Source organism: Synchiropus splendidus, chromosome 6 (genome assembly GCF_027744825.2).
Source record: "Synchiropus splendidus isolate RoL2022-P1 chromosome 6, RoL_Sspl_1.0, whole genome shotgun sequence".
In the NCBI taxonomy this organism is placed as follows: domain Eukaryota; kingdom Metazoa; phylum Chordata; class Actinopteri; order Syngnathiformes; family Callionymidae; genus Synchiropus; species Synchiropus splendidus.
This window is the reverse complement of record NC_071339.1, coordinates 15,248,642-15,270,131: the sequence shown is the minus strand read 5'-3', so window position 1 is coordinate 15,270,131 and position 21,490 is coordinate 15,248,642. Positions and strand designations below refer to the sequence as shown.

The following is a 21,490-nucleotide window of genomic DNA, read 5'->3' as shown; positions in this document are numbered from 1 at the left end:
TGTCGCTCAAGATTAAATGAGGTGTGGCAATAAAATATACATTTAAAATGTCAACACATTAAGGAACCGCTGAAATGAGCAGCAAAGATCGCATGGATGGGGCTACAATTCTGTTCAATCCATGAGGTTTCAGAGAAATAAAGTATAGTATTTTTTTTTTATTATAAAACGTTTTAAACAGAATTTGTACTTGGGTTTATAAAATATTAATAAAATGTATGTTTACAAATGAAAAAAAATATATTTTTAGATTAACTTTCAAATTGAGGCACACAAAACCAAACGCTAATAAAATGGAATGAAAATAAATTATTATAATTGAAAATATATCATATTTGAAATGATTGAAACAAAAAAATATGTACACTGTAACACCTGAAAGTTTAAAAAGAAAAATCATTTTTGGTCTCTAACCAGCTAATGAGACTGAAATGGAACATAAAATTTATATATATATACTTTTTCCACATTGTTATATTAAGGCTGTTTTTCATCTACATTCATTGACCGGTCTGTACAAAGGCAAGAAGAGGCAGGTTTGGTGGTCCATGTATTGTTCATTATTTAAGCAATACTGGGTCTGCAACAGTTAGAGAAATTAGATACTGTACTAGCAGAAGAGCTCATATTTCCTCCAGAATAAAAATAGAACTGCTTGGGCATAAATAAGATGTGGTTGCTTCACGCCGCTGAGAGGTGGAGACAAAAACAAATTAGGCTCAACGGAAAAAAGAAACAAACTAAGAAGCGATCGTTTATGGTTTTATTTGAAACACAATATCTGTACGAGTCTGCTTATCACCTTCCAAAAATGATGGTCGTAGATGAAAGATTTTAAAGCTATTGAACAAACAAGCGTATCAATGATAACGCGAGCATCCTCACAAACGTAAAGAAGAAACCAAGAACAGCATCAGTGATGAAGTGTGGAAGATTGACACAAGTCACATCACAGATTCTAATGGATTCATGGAGGAAATTTGGGGGTTTATTTTGGGGTCAATCATCAGAGTGTTGGACAGAGGTGAAAGAGGTGAAGAGCAGAGTGCAGCAGGGTAAAGACGACTGAGGCGTCAGAGCAGCAGCTTCACAGGACAGTAGTGGTCACTGCCATGATGTGCAGAGGGTCAGGCGATTCAGAGATGAAGATACTGAGGTTGTCATTGAGAGAAAGGAGAAGATCAGAAATGAGTCTATCATAGGGGAGAAGTTTGGGAGGACAGATGGTTTGGATGCGTGGGGAGGAGAGACCAAGAGTTGGACCAAGAATGATCAAGATGAGGTTCATGATGATGAACGATGATGGTGAAGGTGGAGGACCCACGGTGAAAAAGGAAGAATATATGTTGGTTTTCCGATTCATTGCATGAGCGATGTGTTTAAGACCATCTTATATTTGCTATTTCACCCTTCCAATGATACAATTTTAACACATTGTCCAAAATAAAGAGCTGCTCGTTGGAGCACCATCCAGAGATACACACGATTAAATGAGTTACAATGATCTAATGTTCTACATAGTGACATGTGAAAAGCCCTAAAAACACAGCAGATTTTTGTCCCTGGAAATCCATTTGAGGAACGTTGCCCCTCTGCAATTTTTTCCTCCTGTAGAGTTCTTGAAAGTCTGACAGCACAGAGTTTAAAACCTCGCCCGTGGCTTGATGTCCATCTTGGGTCCATGGCTCAGAGGCGTGTTTTTTCCAGCCAGCTGTACAAGCAGCTCTGACTGTTCAAAAGGTTTGTCTGTCAGAATCACTCTGCTTTTCCAGTAAATATCAAAAGTGAAGACTCGGACCGCAATCCGTGTGATTCAACAGCAAGCGTGTCATACAGCTGCGGTTGTGTCCTGGCTGGGGAAATCGATTGGACAAGATTCCGCAAATGTTGATATCCTTTCCACAAGCGATCCCACAGCTGCACTTTATTTTGTTAACACGAAAAGGATGCAAATATTTCTGCTCTGACCCACCAATCTGTGTCGAGGCCCTGAGGTTTACGAGGCAAACATCCGGCACCAGATTTCAATTTTCCCAACCCAACTCTAACATGTCGACGTCACGCTCAAGAAAGTGCTTTCAAAAACGGCCTGATAGTGACGACAGGTTTGTTCAAGTGGAGGCCTGTGGGCCACAGGGGACCAGCGTGGCCTCGAAATGGAAAACCTCAACAATTCCTACTCCACTGCAGACAGTGAACGCAACACATTAGCAATTCAGAGTTATCAAATGTTTTGATGTCGCCTCATCATGTTAACTCTCAGGTGTTTCGTTCAGGAGTCTGACCTCATCACAGCAAGCGTTTCTCTCTGATCCAATCAGGATCAGCAAACAGGACTAATCCCGATTGGATCTTCAATGACATCTGAAGGTGATCAGATTGTGATCTCGCCCCTCTGTGTGGAAATAGGAGTCAGGGACAAACACACCTATCGTTTTTAAGGTTCCATGTTTTGCCCTGTAGGACGGGAGGAAATCAGAGCATCCAAAGGGCGCCAGTTTACTTGCCACAAGCTGGATATGACCTTTGAACCCTACTGAGTTGAATCTAAAACAAATCCATCTTTAGCATATAATGTCTCTCTCTCAATACTTGCTTGTGCTTTAGAGGGAAATATTGAAACATATTTTCTGCATTTAAAATAGGCTCCTGGAGAATGAACCCTTTTTTGTGTGTGTGAATGTGACATCTGTGTATCTGCTGTCAATTTAGTCTGAATCAAGCCATTCTGCTGCAGAAGGGAAAGAGGAAGGAGCGTGTTGTGATTGGATTTATTCGACTGAGAACCTGCCGTACGTAACAGAGGTCAGTGTGTGGGTGAGGTGTTTGGAACACAATTAAATCCACAGAGAGACAAAATGCTTCTGATATTCCGGCCAAGAACCAAGCGGAGAGGCTCCTCCAGATGACCAAATATTTGAGTTTCCCTAGCTTGTGAAGTCATTTGTGCAGGACAGAGTGCAAGCTGTAATTAAGGCAACAGGTGAAAACATCGAAATGTGACTCCCGGAGCAACCCGGGTCTAACGGACTTCACAAACGGTTTAATAGATGATGAAAAGTTTTGGCAGTCGATGTGTGACCCCATGTGCACTGACAAACACAAACCTTGTAACAGAAAAAGAGGAAGGGGATGATGGAGGGACGGAGGGGAGTTGGCATCAAGTTGCAAGACTCATCACGAGTCTTCGTTGCCCGAGTCGTCCTGGTTGTCGTAATGTCTGCTGGACGTCCCGCCTTGCTCCAGGTGACTGATGGCACCCGCCTCACCTATCGACTCCATCTCGCTCTCCTCATCCTCGTCCTCCTCCTCCTCCATGTCGTCATCGTAAATGTCATCGTAGAGGAGGTCCGTGCTGTTGTCCTGAGAGGGGACCCGGGTCTGGATGCAGTACTCCGCCAACGTGGTCGGCACTTTGACGCCGTCGCGATCGGCCTCGGCGGCCGTCGACAGCACCTGTTTCCTGCGGAGGAGCGAGACATCTGAGTGTCGTCCTGCGTCCCGACGTGCTCGCCGCCGCTCTACCTGATGATCTCGGCGTATTCCTTGTCCTTCCCTTTGCTGTCCCTCCACTTCCGGAACATGACGGAGGCGTCCACGTTAGCGGGAGAGAAAGTGTTGGGTTCGTTCAGGAGAGAGATGACGCTGAGCAGGATTGTCCTGAAACATGTTTCAAAAATAGTCACAGATTGAGTGAAAGACTGAATTCAGCAAAAACATTAAGATTCTATGTCGCAGCTATTGCTTAGCACTCGGCCTGTAACGGTTCGCAACAATGTTTAACATTGTTCTGACAAACAAATAACTCAAACAGTGGAGATTCAAGTTATGCATTAAAAGTAATATAAAAAATGATGATCACTAAAGCTGTCTAAAAAAACGAGATCCCACATTGAACTGCCGGCCTCTTCCTTGTTCTTCCTTCTTTTTTTCAACCCACTGCCCAGTGCAGTGGTGCACCATACCCAACAGGTCTGTACCAAAACGCATTGGCTTCATACATGCTACACGCTACAGGCCTGTTCTTTATACAGCAACCATTTTTCTTTCACTCTGCACCAACAGTCACCAGGTCATGAGGCTGCCCATGCTGACAGACTGACCTGACATTCTGGGTGGGGTTCCATCTCTCAGAGGGGAGTTCTCCACTCTGGGGGTCGTCCACTGGAGGGTGAAGGATGGAGATGCAAACATCTCCGTTCTAGAAGGGAGACAATAGAGGGACTCTCATTTTCAACATGAGAGTATACATTTCTAGAGGAGACAACTGAAAGTGCAGCCATCCACAAGTCTCATTATTTACTACAAATATGGGACCTGCACAACTTCCAGAAGCTTCTCATGCCGTATGTGTGACACTGTTGCCAGAACACAGCCACAGATGCACTGGTAAAAGCCCAAATGGCTGGTCGCCTCTCAAGCTTTGTAATGAAATAGAAACACAGACGTTACCTCGTAGATGTTGGGGTGCCACATCTTGGTGAGGAAGCGGAAGGATGGTGGAGAGTACGGATAATCGACAGGGAATTTGATGTGAGCCTGCAAGAGATTAGGATTAGAGCATGTGACTCGAATACAATTTAAAATGTGTTATCATTATCACATTTGGGAATGCATTTCAAAAATAAAAGTATTTTTCCGTTTCTATCTGTTTTGACAATGATAAAATGCATTTTGTTTTTCTGGTACGATGACAACAAACCCCAGGTTTGAAACGCCCCAAAGTTTCTGCAAGACCTGCCTGGTGAAAGGTGTGTGTGTGTGCGAGTGTGCGCCAGAGAGCTCTCAGTGAGATAAGATATCATTACTAAACCAGCCGAAACCACACACGTGTTGTGACAAGATTCTGTGCAAATGATCAAACAAACACTCAAAAGTAGCATCAAACTTTGCCATTCAATTTGTTACGCTGTGTCAGCAGAAGTGGAAGGTTGGCTACTTCAGGCGACATCATCGGTAATATGATGACACTGTCATGTTCAGGATCGACGCTGTACACATGACAACCTGTTTCTATCAACTTGCCCAGCTAGATCCATTATGTCGTATGTTGTTTCAAAATAACTTGGTCATTGGAATTGGGTTTAAGTTTGGTTAAAAGTCCTGGTTACGGTCAGTCATTTGTTTTGGAAGGTCACGTTTTGGGTGAGAGGCTTAATATGACTTCAATGCAAATAATGCACCACATATCAACATGAAAGACAGACTAACTTGAACTTGTGTTGATCTGATCCTAGTCAGACAACTCTCCTGAATCTGCATGGCTCACGCTAATAAACAAGCTGACTCTGAGAGACTACCACCATCCTTACCGAGGTATGTTAAAACTACGATCATGAGTGGAAGTCCTCCAGACTCCTCTAGCTTTGTTTTGGTTTCAGCTTTCACACGTTGCTGAGGTGGATACTATCGTGAGGACTATTGTAAAGATATAAAAAGGTTCTACTCGACCACTCAATTTGATCCTGCTGTGCAAAAACTAGAACAATTTCATTCCCCTAAAATGGTTCTCAACAGCAAGTTATAATCTCCCAGACAGCAACAAAACAATTACTCAGACGGCAAAACTTGAAACACCACGCTCGTTGTCCGTCATGATATCAACATGCACTTTAAGTTATTACTTTATTTGCTTGTGCACCAACTGTTTGAATATAAAACTCTCACAGGCCACATGAAATGACTTGGCGGGCCGGACCTGGCCCACGAGCCTTGGGCTTGAGTAACATGGACAGAGTGCATGTAGATGGACTGTTCTTCCCTTCTGCCGGCGGTTCACTAGTGTCCCATCCAACACTCAGACCTCAAGGACATTAAATGTAACGCACACTTTTCTCGTTTTTTCACCCAGTTTTCCATTACTATATTTTGCACAGTATTTGCATGGTATATTCATTTTTCTATGAATCATTCCGTGGAATAGGAAACACGCTTCTTTTATATACACAGTAATAAACACTTCAAATCTTGTTGAATAACATCAGCTCAGTTCTGTCTGTGCTGCAACCAGGACGGTCTTTGATGGAGAGCACACAGAACAAATCCTAGCTCACCTTGAAGTAACCGCCCTCGTACAAGGTGTTCGGAGGACCAAAGATGGCCACCTCCCAGTTGTAGAGGTCCGACTCCTCCACCAGTGTGATGCGGAAGCCCTCCACCGGTTGCTCCTGCAGAGACTTCCACTCCATCATCAGGGCCTTCTGGGAGCTCGGGGTCGCCTGGTGGGCCATGTCAATCTGACACCAAAGGCCAGAGGTCAGCAACACTTGAAATCCAGCAGTGGCTACTTCAAAATCAAAAGTAAGTGCTCATCATATGACTGGAGACACGCAGTGAGTGGAGAGTTGGCAGGCCTTTTCCTCGAACAATCCCAGTTAATGGCGTGTTTACCTCGGTTTCTCGCACTGCAAATAGGAATGAAGAACAGATGAGCGCCTATTGCTGGTCCATGGTTGCCTGGCCTGGTGTTGACACTGTGAGACAGGAGCAGAGCTGTCTACGGCTGATCCTCGTCGTTTCCAAATTCTTTGTGTTCCACTGTTGACAGTTGACATGGAGCTACAGACAGCCTCTGGAAAGTCCACGTCTCCTCTGGCTCTTTCCTGGACTCAAACGGGGACACTTGACGTGTCTGCGCCGCGGGTTCGGTTCGGGCAGCTGATCCCAGCTTGTTTATGTTTGTTGATCTGCAGTCTCAACTTCTCCACACGTCAGCTAAAACCCCCCTTACCGAGCAACTTGGTCCGAATGTGGCGGCTCCCCTGCTTGCTGTCGGCCCCGCGGCAGTGCTGAAGGCGCCAAACCAGAGCCCACGGTCCAGAGAGCGGTCCACACTCACGATCTACAGAGGTTTTGATCGATTTTTATTTTCCTCCCATCGATGCTTCCGGCTATCGCTGCGCGTGGTGGGGAACGTAGCTGACGTGCTTGCGTGCGCGCCCCCGACGCTAACCCACGAGCATAAACATGCCAAACGTTCAAGACAGTCACAAACGTTACACTTGAATTCCCAGCCTTGTGTGTATGTTACGGAAGTTAAAGAGGACACCTGGGCATGTCTGCCTCCCTGCTCCAGCCGTCACCTTTAATTCCTCTTTATCTACTTTGATCAAACGCCTTTGTTTGACATGCGCGACCATGTCTATTTATGTCCATGTCGCTCAGATCAACTGCACATATAACCCATGGCGACTATTTACAGAACAAACTCGGAGCGGGCCCGGTGTGGAGCTTGATACTCCTCTCACCTGGAGTCCAGTCATAGACGCAAAAATGTTGGAGCGCGCCTGCGTCACTTGGTCCAGGTAGGAACTGGGTTTCCAAATCTTCTCCACCAAGTCCAACAGTTTGATCTTGATCGATAATGTCCACCGATATCAACGAAGTTTTTGATCAAGTCTTCATCAGCGTCGGTTGTCGGGAGCTTCCTGATCCAGTTGATGTTGACAATACTATTGAACACATACAGCGGCGTCAATATATTACGTTTTTAATGCTGTTTAAAATTCATTAATTCGGATTGATAGCATTTTGCGCCACCAATCAATTCTTGTTTTGGTTAAGTTTTATTATTAAAATAATATATATTTTTAATTATTATTATTGTATATGTAGGATACTTACCCTAAATAATCGTCCGCCCATTTTGTCCTCAATATTTAATTATTCAAGCGCTTTTTTCTGTTTCTATATTTTCAAAGGCACAAAATAATTCAAACTATATGTTGATATATGTGAGCGTTGGTTTGTCAGACCTGGAAGTAGACGACGTTGACGTAAGGTGGCGGTGACGTCATATAGGAACCAGTGGAGCCTTATAAACTCAAGATGGCGTTCCACGCCGAAGCAGGAAAGGGGTTTCAGTGTAAATAAAAGTCATTGTTTTCTGTTGGAAGACGGGCAACGGCTGTACGAGACGTGGTTATCATTTTGCCGGAGCAGTACGGAGCGGATCTCGGTGAGGAGAGTTGCTTGTTCTCGGCCCGGTCGGTGTGTCGGGGCGGTGGCAGCGGTGTATCGGGCCACTGGTCAAGCCTGGTGTCAAAAACACTTAACAACTGCAGTTTTTCTGGCGTACGTCTCAAATCCTCATCGTTTAGAACAGTCGGTTGTCTTACATGCTCTTGGGTGATTGTTGTTTCTCCGCATATGAGAGGATTGTTCAGTTTTGTGAAGCTACTGATAGGCGGCTTTTGCTTAGCTTGTTGCTATTACACTATTATAACTTTTATTCCTCAACTTGGTTCAGTCAGAGCTATCATCGCCGTTGTGTGTCAATTTTTATTTCTTTTTATGACGCGAAAACGACATGCTTAATTCCTGTGCTGTCATATTAATATAGGAAAGTAGCTAGCTAGCTAGCTAGCTAGTTAGCCCGGCTAGCTGTGAGTTGTTTTGGTTGGGACTTGGGTTAACGTTCATGACGCGTCACTCCAGTACGTGCAATACTAATGAAACATATGTCATATATCTTAAAAAAAAACGTACTCGTCTCCCTGTTTTTTCACTTCATAGCCATGGGATTCGTGATGGATCTCAGTCGTGTCACACGTCTGAAACCTGAATCTGAAACTGGATTGAGACCGTTGACATTAACCTGGAAACAACGGTTTATAAGATTTACCTGATAATTGTTTGAATTGTGTTGTATCATTTTACAATTCTAATCTACTCCTTGTGCAAAAGGATATTGGATATGAGCCACGAACTAGAAAAATAATAATACAGTGTACTTTGGACTACTTAATGACCTTTTCTGCCATAATAAACCTAATCTGGTGAAGGAAGTACTGTGTTAATAACACATATTTACAGACATAGACTTCTGGAAACCACAAACTTCCGTTCATAAGATGAAGTTCCTCATTATTTTCTGATTATTGGTTCATTCTACAACTCTGTAGTCACTATTCTGCCCTATCCAAGTGAGAAATTGTCCACAGTATTTCTTGTTGATCGAAGAATCTATTCACAGGGGCACTGAAAGAAAGCCTTCCCCCACTCAAAGATCATTTCTGCAGAACACTAACTCCTCTGTGTTGGTCATGCGTTGCGTGGCATGACCCAATTCTGTGACTGATGCGGCAAAGATTAAACAACAGTGAACAATCGTGTATATTCAGCTATTGTAGCTATGAAGTTTCCCACTGATCGTCTTTGTTCTAATTACTGTTGCATTGCTCTTTAGAGTCTCTAAATGGCTGCGAGGAAGTCAGGATCTGATGCATATAACAATGGTAAGTCATGTTGGTTACCCCTTTATGAATACTTAATAATAATAATTTGATGATGATGTCTGTGTTAGCCTCGACCCTGGTTGAGTTACTCATTACTTTTTAACCAGTTGAATTGACAGTCTTGAGATGTTTTGTTATTGTGATATTTTCTTCACACAGGGCCCATCAGCTACCTTGAGGATGTTCCTTTCAAGATCAATGACAAGTTCCGCTGCCCAGCCAAAGTGGGGCTTCCTGTCGGCTTTTGTCTGCCTGACTGCGGCTCTTTGTTGTTGGACACACAGGTGAGAAGTAATCTGTCCTGTCGCCGCTGTTCAGACTGTGCTGGAGTTTTGCAATCTGCCATGGTGAACTGAAACATCAATAATGAAATGTAAAACCGAACTGTTGTTTTCCGTGAATTGATTAGGTGTTAGTAATAATGTATGGGGTCATGTGATCCTACAGCTCCATTCAGCAACTTAAAAAGCTGCTTTTAATTTTGCGTTATACTGAAAATTTGTATGTCTGTGTGGTTAAAGGTTACACAGATTGTTTTCTTTTTAAAACCTCTATTTTAAAATGGCACAGTGACTGGTAAACCCCGGGTCATGTTGCAACGTCAGTGGCAGAAGGCTGTGTGCTCGGCTCACTGTCACGTCAGAAGGGCTCGGAAACCATGCTGAGCGGAGAATCGTCTCCTTTAAACACTTGAATCGCGTTGTGAATGTGTGCTCTAAAAACAGTTGCTTTTAGTGTTGTCTCAAAATCATATACTTTACTGATTTAATGATGGTAATAATACACTTGAGAAGCTGGAAGACTGTTCTAGTGTCTCGCTAAACATCATTTAAATACACTGGAGCCTCGTTCGACCTTTTCTCCCCCACATTTGATGCTCTGGGAAAACTCTTAATTCACGTATTTGTACGTTATATGTATTTTTGGGTTCCAGTCTGACTATTATTTGCAGTCTTAATATTTGTCCGACAGGAATTGAATCTCAAAATGAAACTGCCGCTACAAAGCACCCAGACATAGCATTTTTTTGTTTCTCAAAACATACTAATGAGTTTCAAGAATGTGTCCCCAGCACTTTAACGTTACATTAGTCTCATGTGATGCCAGTTAAACAGGCAAATCTATCATGTGCCAATTTTGTAATCTTGAGGTGTTTTACGTAGATTCTTAAGGTCCCACCTGATGGCATCTCATTTATGCTCTCCACAGTATGACTTTTCTCTGGAAAAGCAGAGCTTGCGCAGGGCGGTTGAGCTGGCTGAGGCCAGAGCAGCAGAAGCCAGAGCAGAGGAGGCCGCAGCGAAACAGGAGGCCGAGAACAGGGAGTCTTTGACGAAGGCTCAGGACAGTAATGGCGGAGATGGGACATCTTCAAGGCCGTCAGCTGAGGACCCGCCACCTCCAGCCATGAACCCAGTTCTTGCTGGACTGAGCCATAACGCAATCCTCACCCCACTGCCCGCTCCTAGCCTCGGTCCCCGGAAAATCCAACCTAGCACTCCTCAGCTGCACAGCCTCAATTTAGCTGACTTTGAGCGTGAAGAGGACCCCTTTGACAAACTGGAGCTCAAAACTTTGGACGATAAGGAGGAGCTGAAAAACATTCTTCAGAGTCAGCCACAGCCTCCTCCCTCGGTGTCCCCACCAGAAGTCAGTCAGCTAGCGTCGGCGTCTTCGCGTGGAAGCAGCCCAACTCCACCCTGCACCAACACCAGCCTCTCAGTAAAGCCTGGCATGTCCCACAAGCCCAACGGTGTGATCACCTTTCTGGACATGGACAGAGTTGGACACCCAGCGAGAGGAGGGTTCGATTCTGACGATCGACCCTGCAACATTCGCTCTCTTTCTTTTCCAAAACTTTCTGACTCTGTTGACCCAGTTCCAGGAAGATATTGTCAGCTCCCTCAACCCACTCATCCACCTACTAGACCGAACATGCGCAACGGCAGCCCGTTGACGATAAGCAACGCCCCAGTTATCGTCGCCTCTGAACCTCCCAGCAAGAGTGTGGCGCCCAAACAGGTTAGCGTGGCATCACTCTGTCTCTTTGGTAAAGAATGGGAGGCTCTCCTCCTGCTGCATGTTGATATTTGTTTTGAATATTTTAACCCTTAACATAATCTTGCTGCAGGAAATCTGGCATTGCACTGTCAATCATTAGTTTATAGATTACACACACTGCCAATTTGGCCAACTGGCTGCATGTTTAAAATTTTGTGTCCTACACTTACGAAAGTTGAATTTTGATAAAGCTACAGGCTGAACAAAGTTTCTGTGAAACTTTTCTGTGAAGTTTCTGTGGAACCCAAAGTCACTGTGTTCAGGTTTGAGATCTTAAAATCAAGGCGGTTGTGTTTGAAAGCATTTTAATCTGGGACCCTTACTGATGCTTTCCTTTTCCAATCTATTGTGTTACTGTGACAGGTCAATCCAGGGTCGGGATCTGCAGGCCTTCCATGTGGGGGCGCCCTGCTCAGCATGACCCCCAGTGAGCGTCAGTGTGCGGAGACTCTTGTGGGCATGGGCTACTCGTATGAGGGTGTGCTGCGAGCCATGCAGAGACAAGGGCAGAACGTGGAGCAGGTGCGACATCCATTCATACCAGTGCGCAGGAATTTGGATTCCTAGCAGCTTGTGACGCAGCGTGAAGGAGCACCAGTAGATTACACTGTTTATCAGGAAATAAAGACATTGAAGTAAAATAAAAATATTTGACTCCTGTCGCTCTCTGATTATTAACATGCAGTGATACAATTGTTTTTTTTTTTTTTAAACGAGTTTTGGAAGTAAATGAGGCAGATTGTATAGATATTGTATCATAAGCCGTGCATCAAACCCGGCCCAGTCCCATTGACACCTCAGTAGAACCTGAGAACCTGACCTACTGTTTTACACTTAATTTGCAGGTAATAAACATGTACTTGTGTTTTTAAAGGTACTGGACTATCTGTTTGTCCACGGTCGGCTTTGTGAGCGGGGATTTGATGCAAGTGCAGTGGAAGAATGTTTAGAGATGTACCAGTGCTCAGAAGAGAAGGTTTGTAGGCTTCGGGTCGGACCACCGAACCACATTCTCTAGTCAACTCACATCCTCTCTAATGATGGTTTCGTCTCCTTCAGGCATTGCAGTTCCTTGAGTTAATGTCAAGATTTGGGGAGATGGGATTTGAGCGTGAGGCCATCAAGGAGGTGCTGTTGGTCCATAACAATGATCAGGACAAGGCTCTTGAGGACCTGATGGCTCGTGCTGCCACTAGTTGAACCAGAGTGACCTGCTGACTCAAGCCTGATTTAAGGCAAACCTCTCGCTGCCACCATTTCTTTCTGCCCACCCTGTCACACAAAGCCCCTGCCTCAGCAGTGGAGGGATCAACTTGGAGAAGGTTCTGTTTCTCTGCGCTTCAACACACTGTGCTGGCATCTCTTACATTTAAGAGTGTGTGCCAAGATCAAAGGGCATCCACGTGTAATGATTCTCTGCGAGGGCGTTCTGTTTTCCCTCAAATAAATCCTGCTGCTAGGCGCCCAGGGTTTGCAGAAGGTTCTCAGGAGTGCACTCGGCCCATGTTCAAGCTGCGGGTGTGAGTGGTGAACTCTTTCAGCTTTCTTAAATGTATTGACTTTGCTGCCATCTTCCAATTTTTCAAAGAGCTGGACGAGTCTGTTGTAAGGGATAGTGGGCCTTCCCAAAGAAACATTTCGAGTCGGATCAGAGAGGCACAGATAGACAGTGGAGGCCTGACTCAAGAAGTGCCCTGGACCTCCTCTGGTGTAAGCTTTTGTTCATGTCTGTTTCTGTCTAACACAGCACTTTTAACTTTCTCAAAAGGTATTGTTTTATCTTCTTTGTCATTCTAACTCTGAACACTCTGCTGTTTTGTTTTTCTGCACTGAACGACCCTTTTCTTTGGAGGCTCGGTGTCCCCTGCAGTAAAATCTTAAAATGATCACAAAGTGAGCTAGCAATTGACTTTTATCTTTTCATTCTGATTCAAAAGATGGCATTTGTATGATATGATACAAATATAGACTGGAAGTTTGATGTGTGAATGGGTAAATGAGCCACATTACAGTGCAATAGAGATGTTTTGTTTTACGTGATTGTTCGAATGGCACTTTTGAGCTCCAGATTTTGTCACAATTTTCCAAGATGGTGGTCCTCTTTTTGCTGGATTTACCAAAATACAGTAGCTCGGGTTGGTTGCTTTTACTGTATTCTTTGAATTCCACTTTAAATAATATTATTCTTTCTATGATCTTGTCATAACACATCTCCCCAACTCAGTTGTTACAGAGAAGGTCCAAAATAATGTGCTTTTCTTTTGGAGGTTGTCTAAATGCACCAACTAAAGGTGTACTATTTTAAAGTTCATTTAAAGGGCAGCGCTGACACAAAACCTTATTATTTCCGATGAAACTATAATTGTATTTCTTCCAAATTTGTTCTACCCATGTGATCAGGTTTTCAGTGCCTAACTCTGAGGAGAAATTGATTATTTTTGTTGTTATCAAAGATGTGTTTTAGACTTGTGAGACAAAACTCAATATGATTAAACCTGTTGCATTTATGCCTACATAGCAGCACTTGTTTCTTTGATTGAGTGAGTAAACAATGGCAGTCTGGAGTCCAGTTTGTCTGTTGTGTATATCTGTATGAGATAGCTCTGTGTACTGATCTCTCTGTATACAGATTACGAAATGCACTCTTGTTGTACATCATAAAACCTGCAACCTTAAACAGATGAGATGTTAGTTCAGCTCACCTGGTCCTACTTTTATTTTTGGTCACACCTTTGTTGCACAAGGTTAGAAAACAACCATTGATGTTGTGGTGATATCTCACAAAACAAGGGGATCACTGACTGCTAATAGCTGGATGTAGGTGTGCTCTCGCTTTCTTTCCAGCTTCCTGAAATGTGACTTACAGGATGTTTTCTCTTTTCATGACTTGAGGATTCCTCGTGATTAAATGTGCTCTCATCTTTTCCAATGGTGAGACTCGTGACTGTGACAGACTTTGTGTCGCACGTTTCATTTGAAATGGGCATTGTTGGATGTCCGGTCGACAATGGTGACCCTTGGTTTTTTTTTGTCTTTTCATTCTCCGTTCTATAATAAGACAAAACAAACCCGATTGTCGCTGCGGGTGTTGCCTATGCTGGCTAGAAAGTTCTCACCCGACCTGGTCAGCAGATAGTGGGAACATGATGAAAAACTATTGACATGTAGTGGTCAAACTGCAGTGCTGACCACTTCATCTGAATAGTTTTTAGGGCCCATCATGTTCTCACGATCTGAGGTCACTGTGGTCGGTGTTCATGAGTAATTACGTAATTTATAGATAAGTAAAATGGTCAAACAGTCGCCATCGTTTTAAAATGATCGGTTCCATACGTTCTTTTGCGGCGCTTTTAAATATTACCCTGTTGTTAGTAATAATAATAATAAAGGTTCGCTGAAGTTAACATGCGGTTTAGAACGATTATTAATGTCCGGTGTTAATTTCTACTTTGTCATATTGGGTCATGGATCAGTTTTTGGTAAATATAGTGCGCGAGCTTTATCAATTGAGTCATGCGATACACGTGAACGCGCACGTCTCACGTTCGCGTTCCCGAACGACCTTGTTGTTGATGTTTTATTTGAATGCGCAGGCGCAGTCGTTCAACGCTTCCGCCGCTGCTGACGCCACTCGGGTACAAAAACGAGTGAGATTGTCGCTGTAGTGAACGTCGCCTCTCTCTGGATGGGGTTTAGTGCGGCGGCGACGACAGTTTCCGACCTTAGGAAACAGGCCGACGAGCAAAGCTGAGCGTCGATCAACGAGCCTGCCTCTCCTGTATGTGATCGCCCTTGCTGGGCTTCGGGCACCGCTCGACAGGGCCGAGGAATAACACCGATTATCGCCATTATATGATCCAGTACCCAGAGTCGCTGCTACCCTCCATGTGGGTGAGGGAACTGTGTGTGTCTGACTATGGCGAGAACAGTTAGCAGGAAAAGGAAGGCCGGAGAGCTCAAGGACCAACAACAGGTAGGCGGAAACCGGTGGGATCTAACTGCTTAACCAAGCTAACTGGCTAGCATGCTAACTGGCTGGGAACCCTTGGCGATTACTATTCGGGTGAAGTGATTTCACAGCTGACAGCGAACCAGTATTCAGTGACAAACCATCAAGAACCGACCGATTGTCATTTGATGTTGTGTACATGGATCTCTACAACGTCCGCTAACGTCCGTCTGGCTCAAAGCTAATAGCAAGTAGCTACTCGTTCAAATTATGTTGCTCTGTTCTGTTGTGCTGCTCCTTCTCTTCATTTACGTTCAAGTTTTATGGCGATGGCAACTAACTGCTAGGTCGTCTAGTAACAAGCCGTAGATACCAGTACAAGGTAATAACTAATATGGGTCATGAATGAAAACAAGCTCTGAGTCGGGATGACGTTTGAAACATCGCGAGAGTTCGCTTATGTACCGTCTCCGTAGCGCATTCATTTTCTCGTCGTTGTTGTTCTGTATGAAGTTTCGCTGTTGTGGTCAGCCTCATTCGATTGAAGCAGAACCCTATTGTGCATGAAGTCACATGCAAGAACAAAAGCACAAGTACAAGCCCAGTTATTAATTCCCAGTGAGATGACTGAAGGTCAGCTGGTTCGAAAAACAGCTTGTCACGGAGGAGTTTACATTGCCAACACGAATACATTATAAATGTCTCGCATGAGCGGTTATATGCCGTTTGTATAACCGTTATACCACGTGCCTTCATAATTGTTGCATTCCACACAAATCAGTTTCTATTGCTTCTTACATTGTTGAAGTAAACATCAATTCATTTTGTACTGAATAAATGAATAGACTCAAGTTTGACTCATTTCTTCTCTGGTGTCAGGCATCACACAAGCGGTGCCGTGTGTCTTGTTCATCACGCCATGCCCAGTGTTGGTCCAGCCGGCTCTCTGTGGTGCATGCCCTCCGAGGCCGCGAGTTCAGACCTCAGCAGCAACATGAATCCAAGTTGCAGCAGCACATGCGAGGCTTCGCCGCTGGCAGGCTTCCCAGCATACTCAAGGAGAGGGAGTTCTCCCTCGGCCGACTCAATAAGGTCTTTGCTTCGCAGTGGCTCAACCATCAACAGGTCGTCTGTGGGACGAAGTGTAACACGGTGAGATTTGGCTTCCTCTGTGTTTGTTGGTTTGTGAGATGAGCCCAAAACTAAACTTTGTGGGGCAAAGTGTCGGTAGAATTTGTTCTCAGCTCAAAATGCTCTTCTCTTGGCAGCTGTTTGTAGCAGATGTCCTCACCGGGCAGATTACCAGAATTCCCATGCTGAAGGACAGGGAGTGTAACGGGGAAGGTGCTCCGCTGGACAGTTCAGTGGGAGGAGACCAGAATTTACTCCACAGAGCTAGTTCTCGCTCTCGAATTGACCATCAAGGCTGCGGCATCCACGCCATCGAACTCAACCCCTCCAAGTCTCTGCTCGCCACAGGGGGAGATAATCCCAACAGTCTTGCTGTCTATCAACTGCCCACACTGGACCCTGTGTGTGTTGGAGATGTGAGTGGGCTCTACTGGTGTGACCAGATTCCTGGTGGTTGTATTATATAGATTTTCAAACATTTTGGCCCTCACATGTTTAGATGAGAATGTTGTTGTTTTAGGACGGCCACAACGACTGGATCTTCTCCATAGCTTGGATCAGTGACAGCATGGCAGTGTCTGGTAGGCCAATATTCATCTTTGCTGTTGCGCAAAGCCAGTTCACCGTCCTCAATGTCTCACTGTTTGAAACGGACAGGCTCTCGAGATGGATCCATGGGTCTGTGGGAGGTGACAGATGATGTGTTGAGTCAAGCACAGCGCAGTCGAAATGAAGAGTCAGTGCCTGCGTATGCCCACATATCTCACCGCGCACTCAAAGACATCCCAAAGGAATATACCAACCCTTACAACTGCAAAGTTCGTGCTCTGGCCTTCAACAACAACCACAAAGTAGGAATGGCCTGGTTACGAACACGCATGATATTTTGGCTTAATATCACACCGGCTCATCTCCAATTATGATGCTTTTTGACTGATCAGTGTCTGAAGTAAATTATATATATATATATATATAATTTTTTTATATAATATTGTCAGATTTTTTTTCCTGATTTTCATGCAGTTGTTTTCTAATAGCAGTTCCAGAACGTCTGTTAAATGCTGTCTTGTCATTGGTCCCACAGGAGCTGGGAGCTGTGTCCTTGGATGGCTATTTCCACCTCTGGAAAGCTGAGCACAACTTGTGCAAGGTAAATTATCTTGTGCTGTGGAGGTAGTCATAGCAGACACTAGAGTTTGATCACAGGCAAGCGGGTCGCCATCTACTTATTCAGAGGTGTTTGAAACGTGATGGCACTCTGGGAAGGCGGGAGCCACGATGAGAGAGATTTGCCAGTATATGCCAACCGAGCTCATTAAAGGGGCACCAGAAAGGAAGTACTGTCTCACCTCCACTGCTGTTATTCCTCTCACTGTGAGCAGTTATGGAGACTTACTTTATTCATCTCAACATATGAATTCCTGAGTAGAAGTGGTGTACAGAGCATGTGTAACTAGGTAAATAAAATTAATAAATGTGTTCAATAAAGCGAGAATAACTGTAAACAGTGAGCTCTGTGTCAGTGTGCTTACATGACTGACCCGGGATTACAAGGCTGTTGTTTTGGAGATGGATGAAATACGGAAGAAAGGCTTTTGTATGTCTTATGTACATCAGAGCTGATGGATAGATAAATCAGAATTCTGATGCCTGGCAAACCCTCAGTCTGTGAAGGGGGTGGAGCAATAAAAGATGAAAAAAAAAAAAATAATAATGTTTGTCCTTCATATGTATTCGGCTCTGATCTGAAAGCATCGTATTTACCCTTGATACTTCCGTCGCTGTTGACAGATGCAGTTCCCTCCTAGTCCGGTCACGTTCATGTGTGTATTACGTAATAGTAGGTTGAAGAATGGATCTGAGAAAATTCTGCTCATTCTCTGTCAAAATGCTTAACCCTGCGGGACGCTGCTCAGTGGCAACAGTGGCAGGGATGTATATTCATTTTGAATCAGGGAAAAAAATGACAGTACAGGGAGCCATCTATGTGCTTAGAAGAACCTACTAGCATGGTGGGAGGTTTTGAGTCGGTATTCAGTGGTCCTGTTCAGTTTCCTTTTGAATTAAGTTCATCGACATGAGGATCAGTGTCAACTTTTACTAGACTTATGGGTTGAGCTGACATTCCAAAGCAGTGATCATTCTCTGGACGACTGCTTGAATCTCCTGATTGTTCTCCGCAGCTACTGTCGACCAAGTTGCCTCATTGCAAAGAGAACGTGTGTCTGGCGTACGGACAAGAGTGGTCTGTGTATGCTGTCGGTTCTCAGGCCCACGTCTCCTTTCTGGATCCCCGGCAGCCAGCACACAACATCAAGTCTGTCAGCTCCAGAGAGAGAGGAAGTGGTGAGTCGAAGGGGTTTGACTGTGCTGGGCGTGGATGCATTTAGTTGTCGATGCTTAATATCTTGACAAACATTCTATTGGTTGTTCAGAACAGAAACAGAAAATGGAATTCTCCACTCTGTTTTCCAAAGATATCATTTGTCTGGTCTTCAGTTTCTGAAATTAAAGGTGTAACCTCCTTCGCCTATTGTCAGATACACGTTCCACTCAGTTTGGTTCAAATCCATCTATTAAAGCACTTACCTATAAATATTTTGGCATGGAAGTCTAGATGGCAAGTATTGAAACCCTTACCCTAGAGAAACATCATTATTGGATCATTATATACATTTAAGTATGTCATGATTCTTGTTCCAATATTGAGTAGAACACTTGGCGTTGATACTCTTTCATGTCATCGAATCTGGCTGTCTTTCTATGAGAACGGTGCACCAGAGGAAAGAACGCATTGGGCTGCAGAAGCACCCGACATCAGTACAGTTCTCCATGTCTCCTCTTCGCAGGGATCCGTTCTGTCAGCTTCTACGAACATATTGTGACAGTAGGAACGGGTCAGGGGTCACTTCTGTTCTACGATATCCGAGCCCAGAGATTCTTGGAGGACCCATTCCATCCAACAGTGGGGTACCGGAAGTACCCAGGAGACGGCACTCTGAAGTTCACCACGGGGAGAGGCTGGCTGGTAAATCCGCTTTGCAACGACTCCACTTCTCCTCACATAGGCACATTGGTGAATGTTAACTCGTGTCTGTGAACATCCCTTCTTTTCAGAACCATGATGAAACCTGGAGGAGTTACTTCTCAGACATCCAGACGTTCCCTAACGCGGTCTACACACACTGCTACGACGAGTCCGGCACCAAGCTCTTCGTAGCGGGGGGACCGTTGTGTTCTGGCCTGCACGGGAACTACGCGGGGCTGTGGAGCTAGCTTCTCGCACGTCTCCTTCCTCCACCGTTACGATCGCTCCTCTATTTTAACCAGTTCCTCTCAAGTCCACTCACACTATTGTCCTCCTTGCTCACTGCATTACTGCTGTTGTGTGCTGCCCCTACATGGACTCAGGAGCTTGACTGTTTCACTGCCTCGATTCTCTCCATCTCTCTTTCTGTTGTGTCCACCTTGGACTTTACAAATATTAGTTTGCGCCACTGATGTGAACTTTGAGTTTAAAGGGCTGCAAAGTCTGCCACTAAAAAGTCAGAGATTTTAAGAAAAAAAGTCATTTCACACGATTTTATTGCTCACGATTTAAATATTCATTTGTTGTGTATTTAAGGGAACTATTTCTCTGCGCTCCGTCCGTGTCACAGACCGTCTCTAGAACAATTTGGAAGGACTTGTACAGCTGTTTGACTTTTGGATATTTCCTGACATTTATGCCATCAGTCTGTCTGGCCCCACTTGGAGCTAAAAGAAAATATATTTTTCCATGAAGAGTAAAATGAAGAATTCAATCAAATCCAACTGAGACGATGTAAAGAAATTGCTAAATGCAGTGTTTGCTTTAAAATAATCCTTAATATCAAGCATACTGCTGCTTATATTCTATTTTTTTCTGTATTTATTTGGCCTGCTCTTTGGGTGATTTTTTTAATATATATGGATTTGTTTTTGTTTTTTTTCCAAGGGTGTCTTGTTTTTCACTTCATACATTCACTGCATCTTAATTCTTTGTCACTAAGCGATCGCTTTCATTTGGGCTGCGGTTTATTAAATACGTTGTCAGCATACTTCGAGGGATAAGTAAATTGATTTCCACGCGACAGTGCACCTCATCGTCCAAAGGCCTCCACCTTCTCGACTGTCCACGAGGAAGGACATAGAACATTTTAGCACCTGCGGTTTGATACTGTGGGAACATAGTTTTAAGATGTTGCTTTTCCTCTGAGTATCAAGGAGTGAGATCTGCTGCTCCTTGTTTTATGGAGGCACAGTTGGTGCCAGCTGTTTTTTTTTTGTTTTTTGTTTTGTTTTGTTTTTTGGCGTCGTCTGTCTTTCTGTGAAAGACAGTTGTGAGCGATCATGGATTTTCCTTTTCTACATGGAATTTTTCTCCAGTTTTCATGGTGACTGATCCTAAAAAAAAAAAAAAATGAAAACTGGGAATTGAAAAACTAAACCAACACTTTCAAAGTGTGTTTTCTATATTCATATGTGTGTGTATATATGTATGTGTAACATTCATAGGGACAGTTACATACATTTTTTATGTACATGTCTGAGGAAGTGACGTCAACTCAGTGATGTGGTTTTTTTTATACACACACCTCATGAATGTTTTTACAAACGACTGAATCCGATGTTAATGTAAGATCTAACATAAGATCTGAAAACAAGCTATTAAATCTTTAAAGAGTAAAAAATAAAGACAAAATGTATATTCAAGTCTTTTGTTTTCAGGCTGCGTCATTGCAAAGTGACCACCGGTGAGTCATCACCGTACTGGTGTGGTTTGGAACCCTGCGCACCTGGTCAGGCAAAGTTGCGTCAGGGGTGAGGATGGCCGGCACCAACAGACAAACCGTGGCCAGGCCTGGATTTTGGGGCCTGTCAGTGCCTAGTTGACACGTTTGCATCGGGTACGTTCACACTTGGGTGGGCTCACCACCATTGGAGTCAGGTGCCAAACCAAATGGGTGACACTGGACTATTGGTTACACAGGCAGGCTCTGGGACTGTCACTTGTCTGAGGGGAGGGAACTTGTAAGTGTTATGAGTTGGATCTGGTGGGGTTCTGCAACCAAACAGGCCAAAGGTCACTGGT

General features: G+C 44.1%; 3 protein-coding genes across 6 annotated transcripts; 2 read left to right on the top strand and 1 right to left on the bottom strand.

The window, feature by feature from the left end:
• Positions 1–755: 755 nt before the first annotated feature.
• On the bottom strand, positions 756–7,747 carry ube2r2 (ubiquitin-conjugating enzyme E2R 2). 3 transcript variants are annotated; one of them, XM_053868468.1, is made up of 8 exons: positions 7,624–7,747; positions 6,731–7,451; positions 6,391–6,404; positions 6,054–6,236; positions 4,453–4,539; positions 4,104–4,201; positions 3,526–3,660; positions 756–3,463 (listed from the first exon to the last, which is right to left on the bottom strand). In XM_053868468.1, the coding sequence occupies exons 4-8, from the start codon at positions 6,228–6,230 to the stop codon at positions 3,178–3,180; spliced, it is 783 nt and encodes a 260-aa protein (XP_053724443.1). In that variant the 5' UTR covers positions 6,231–6,236; positions 6,391–6,404; positions 6,731–7,451; positions 7,624–7,747; the 3' UTR covers positions 756–3,177. The 3 variants fall into 3 exon arrangements, with proteins under 3 accessions (XP_053724443.1, XP_053724441.1, XP_053724442.1); XM_053868466.1 differs by having other exon boundaries at positions 6,391–7,451; XM_053868467.1 differs by having other exon boundaries at positions 6,054–6,404; positions 7,248–7,451.
• ubap1 (ubiquitin associated protein 1) lies at positions 7,143–14,261 on the top strand. Of its 2 annotated transcripts, none has more exons than XM_053868465.1 (7): positions 7,143–7,304; positions 9,188–9,236; positions 9,396–9,520; positions 10,446–11,258; positions 11,661–11,819; positions 12,172–12,273; positions 12,357–14,261. In XM_053868465.1, exons 2-7 carry the CDS (start codon positions 9,197–9,199, stop codon positions 12,495–12,497), a joined length of 1,380 nt encoding a protein of 459 aa, XP_053724440.1. In that variant the 5' UTR covers positions 7,143–7,304; positions 9,188–9,196; the 3' UTR covers positions 12,498–14,261. The 2 variants fall into 2 exon arrangements, with proteins under 2 accessions (XP_053724440.1, XP_053724439.1); XM_053868464.1 differs by lacking the exon at positions 7,143–7,304 and adding an exon at positions 7,797–7,957.
• A 620-nt stretch (positions 14,262–14,881) lies between these two features.
• On the top strand, positions 14,882–21,261 carry dcaf12 (DDB1 and CUL4 associated factor 12). The gene is made up of 9 exons (XM_053867887.1): positions 14,882–15,270; positions 16,126–16,398; positions 16,515–16,793; positions 16,898–16,958; positions 17,035–17,228; positions 17,462–17,527; positions 18,561–18,723; positions 19,227–19,405; positions 19,495–21,261. Exons 1-9 carry the CDS (start codon positions 15,214–15,216, stop codon positions 19,651–19,653), a joined length of 1,431 nt encoding a protein of 476 aa, XP_053723862.1. The 5' UTR covers positions 14,882–15,213; the 3' UTR covers positions 19,654–21,261.
• The last annotated feature ends 229 nt before the right edge of the window (positions 21,262–21,490 follow it).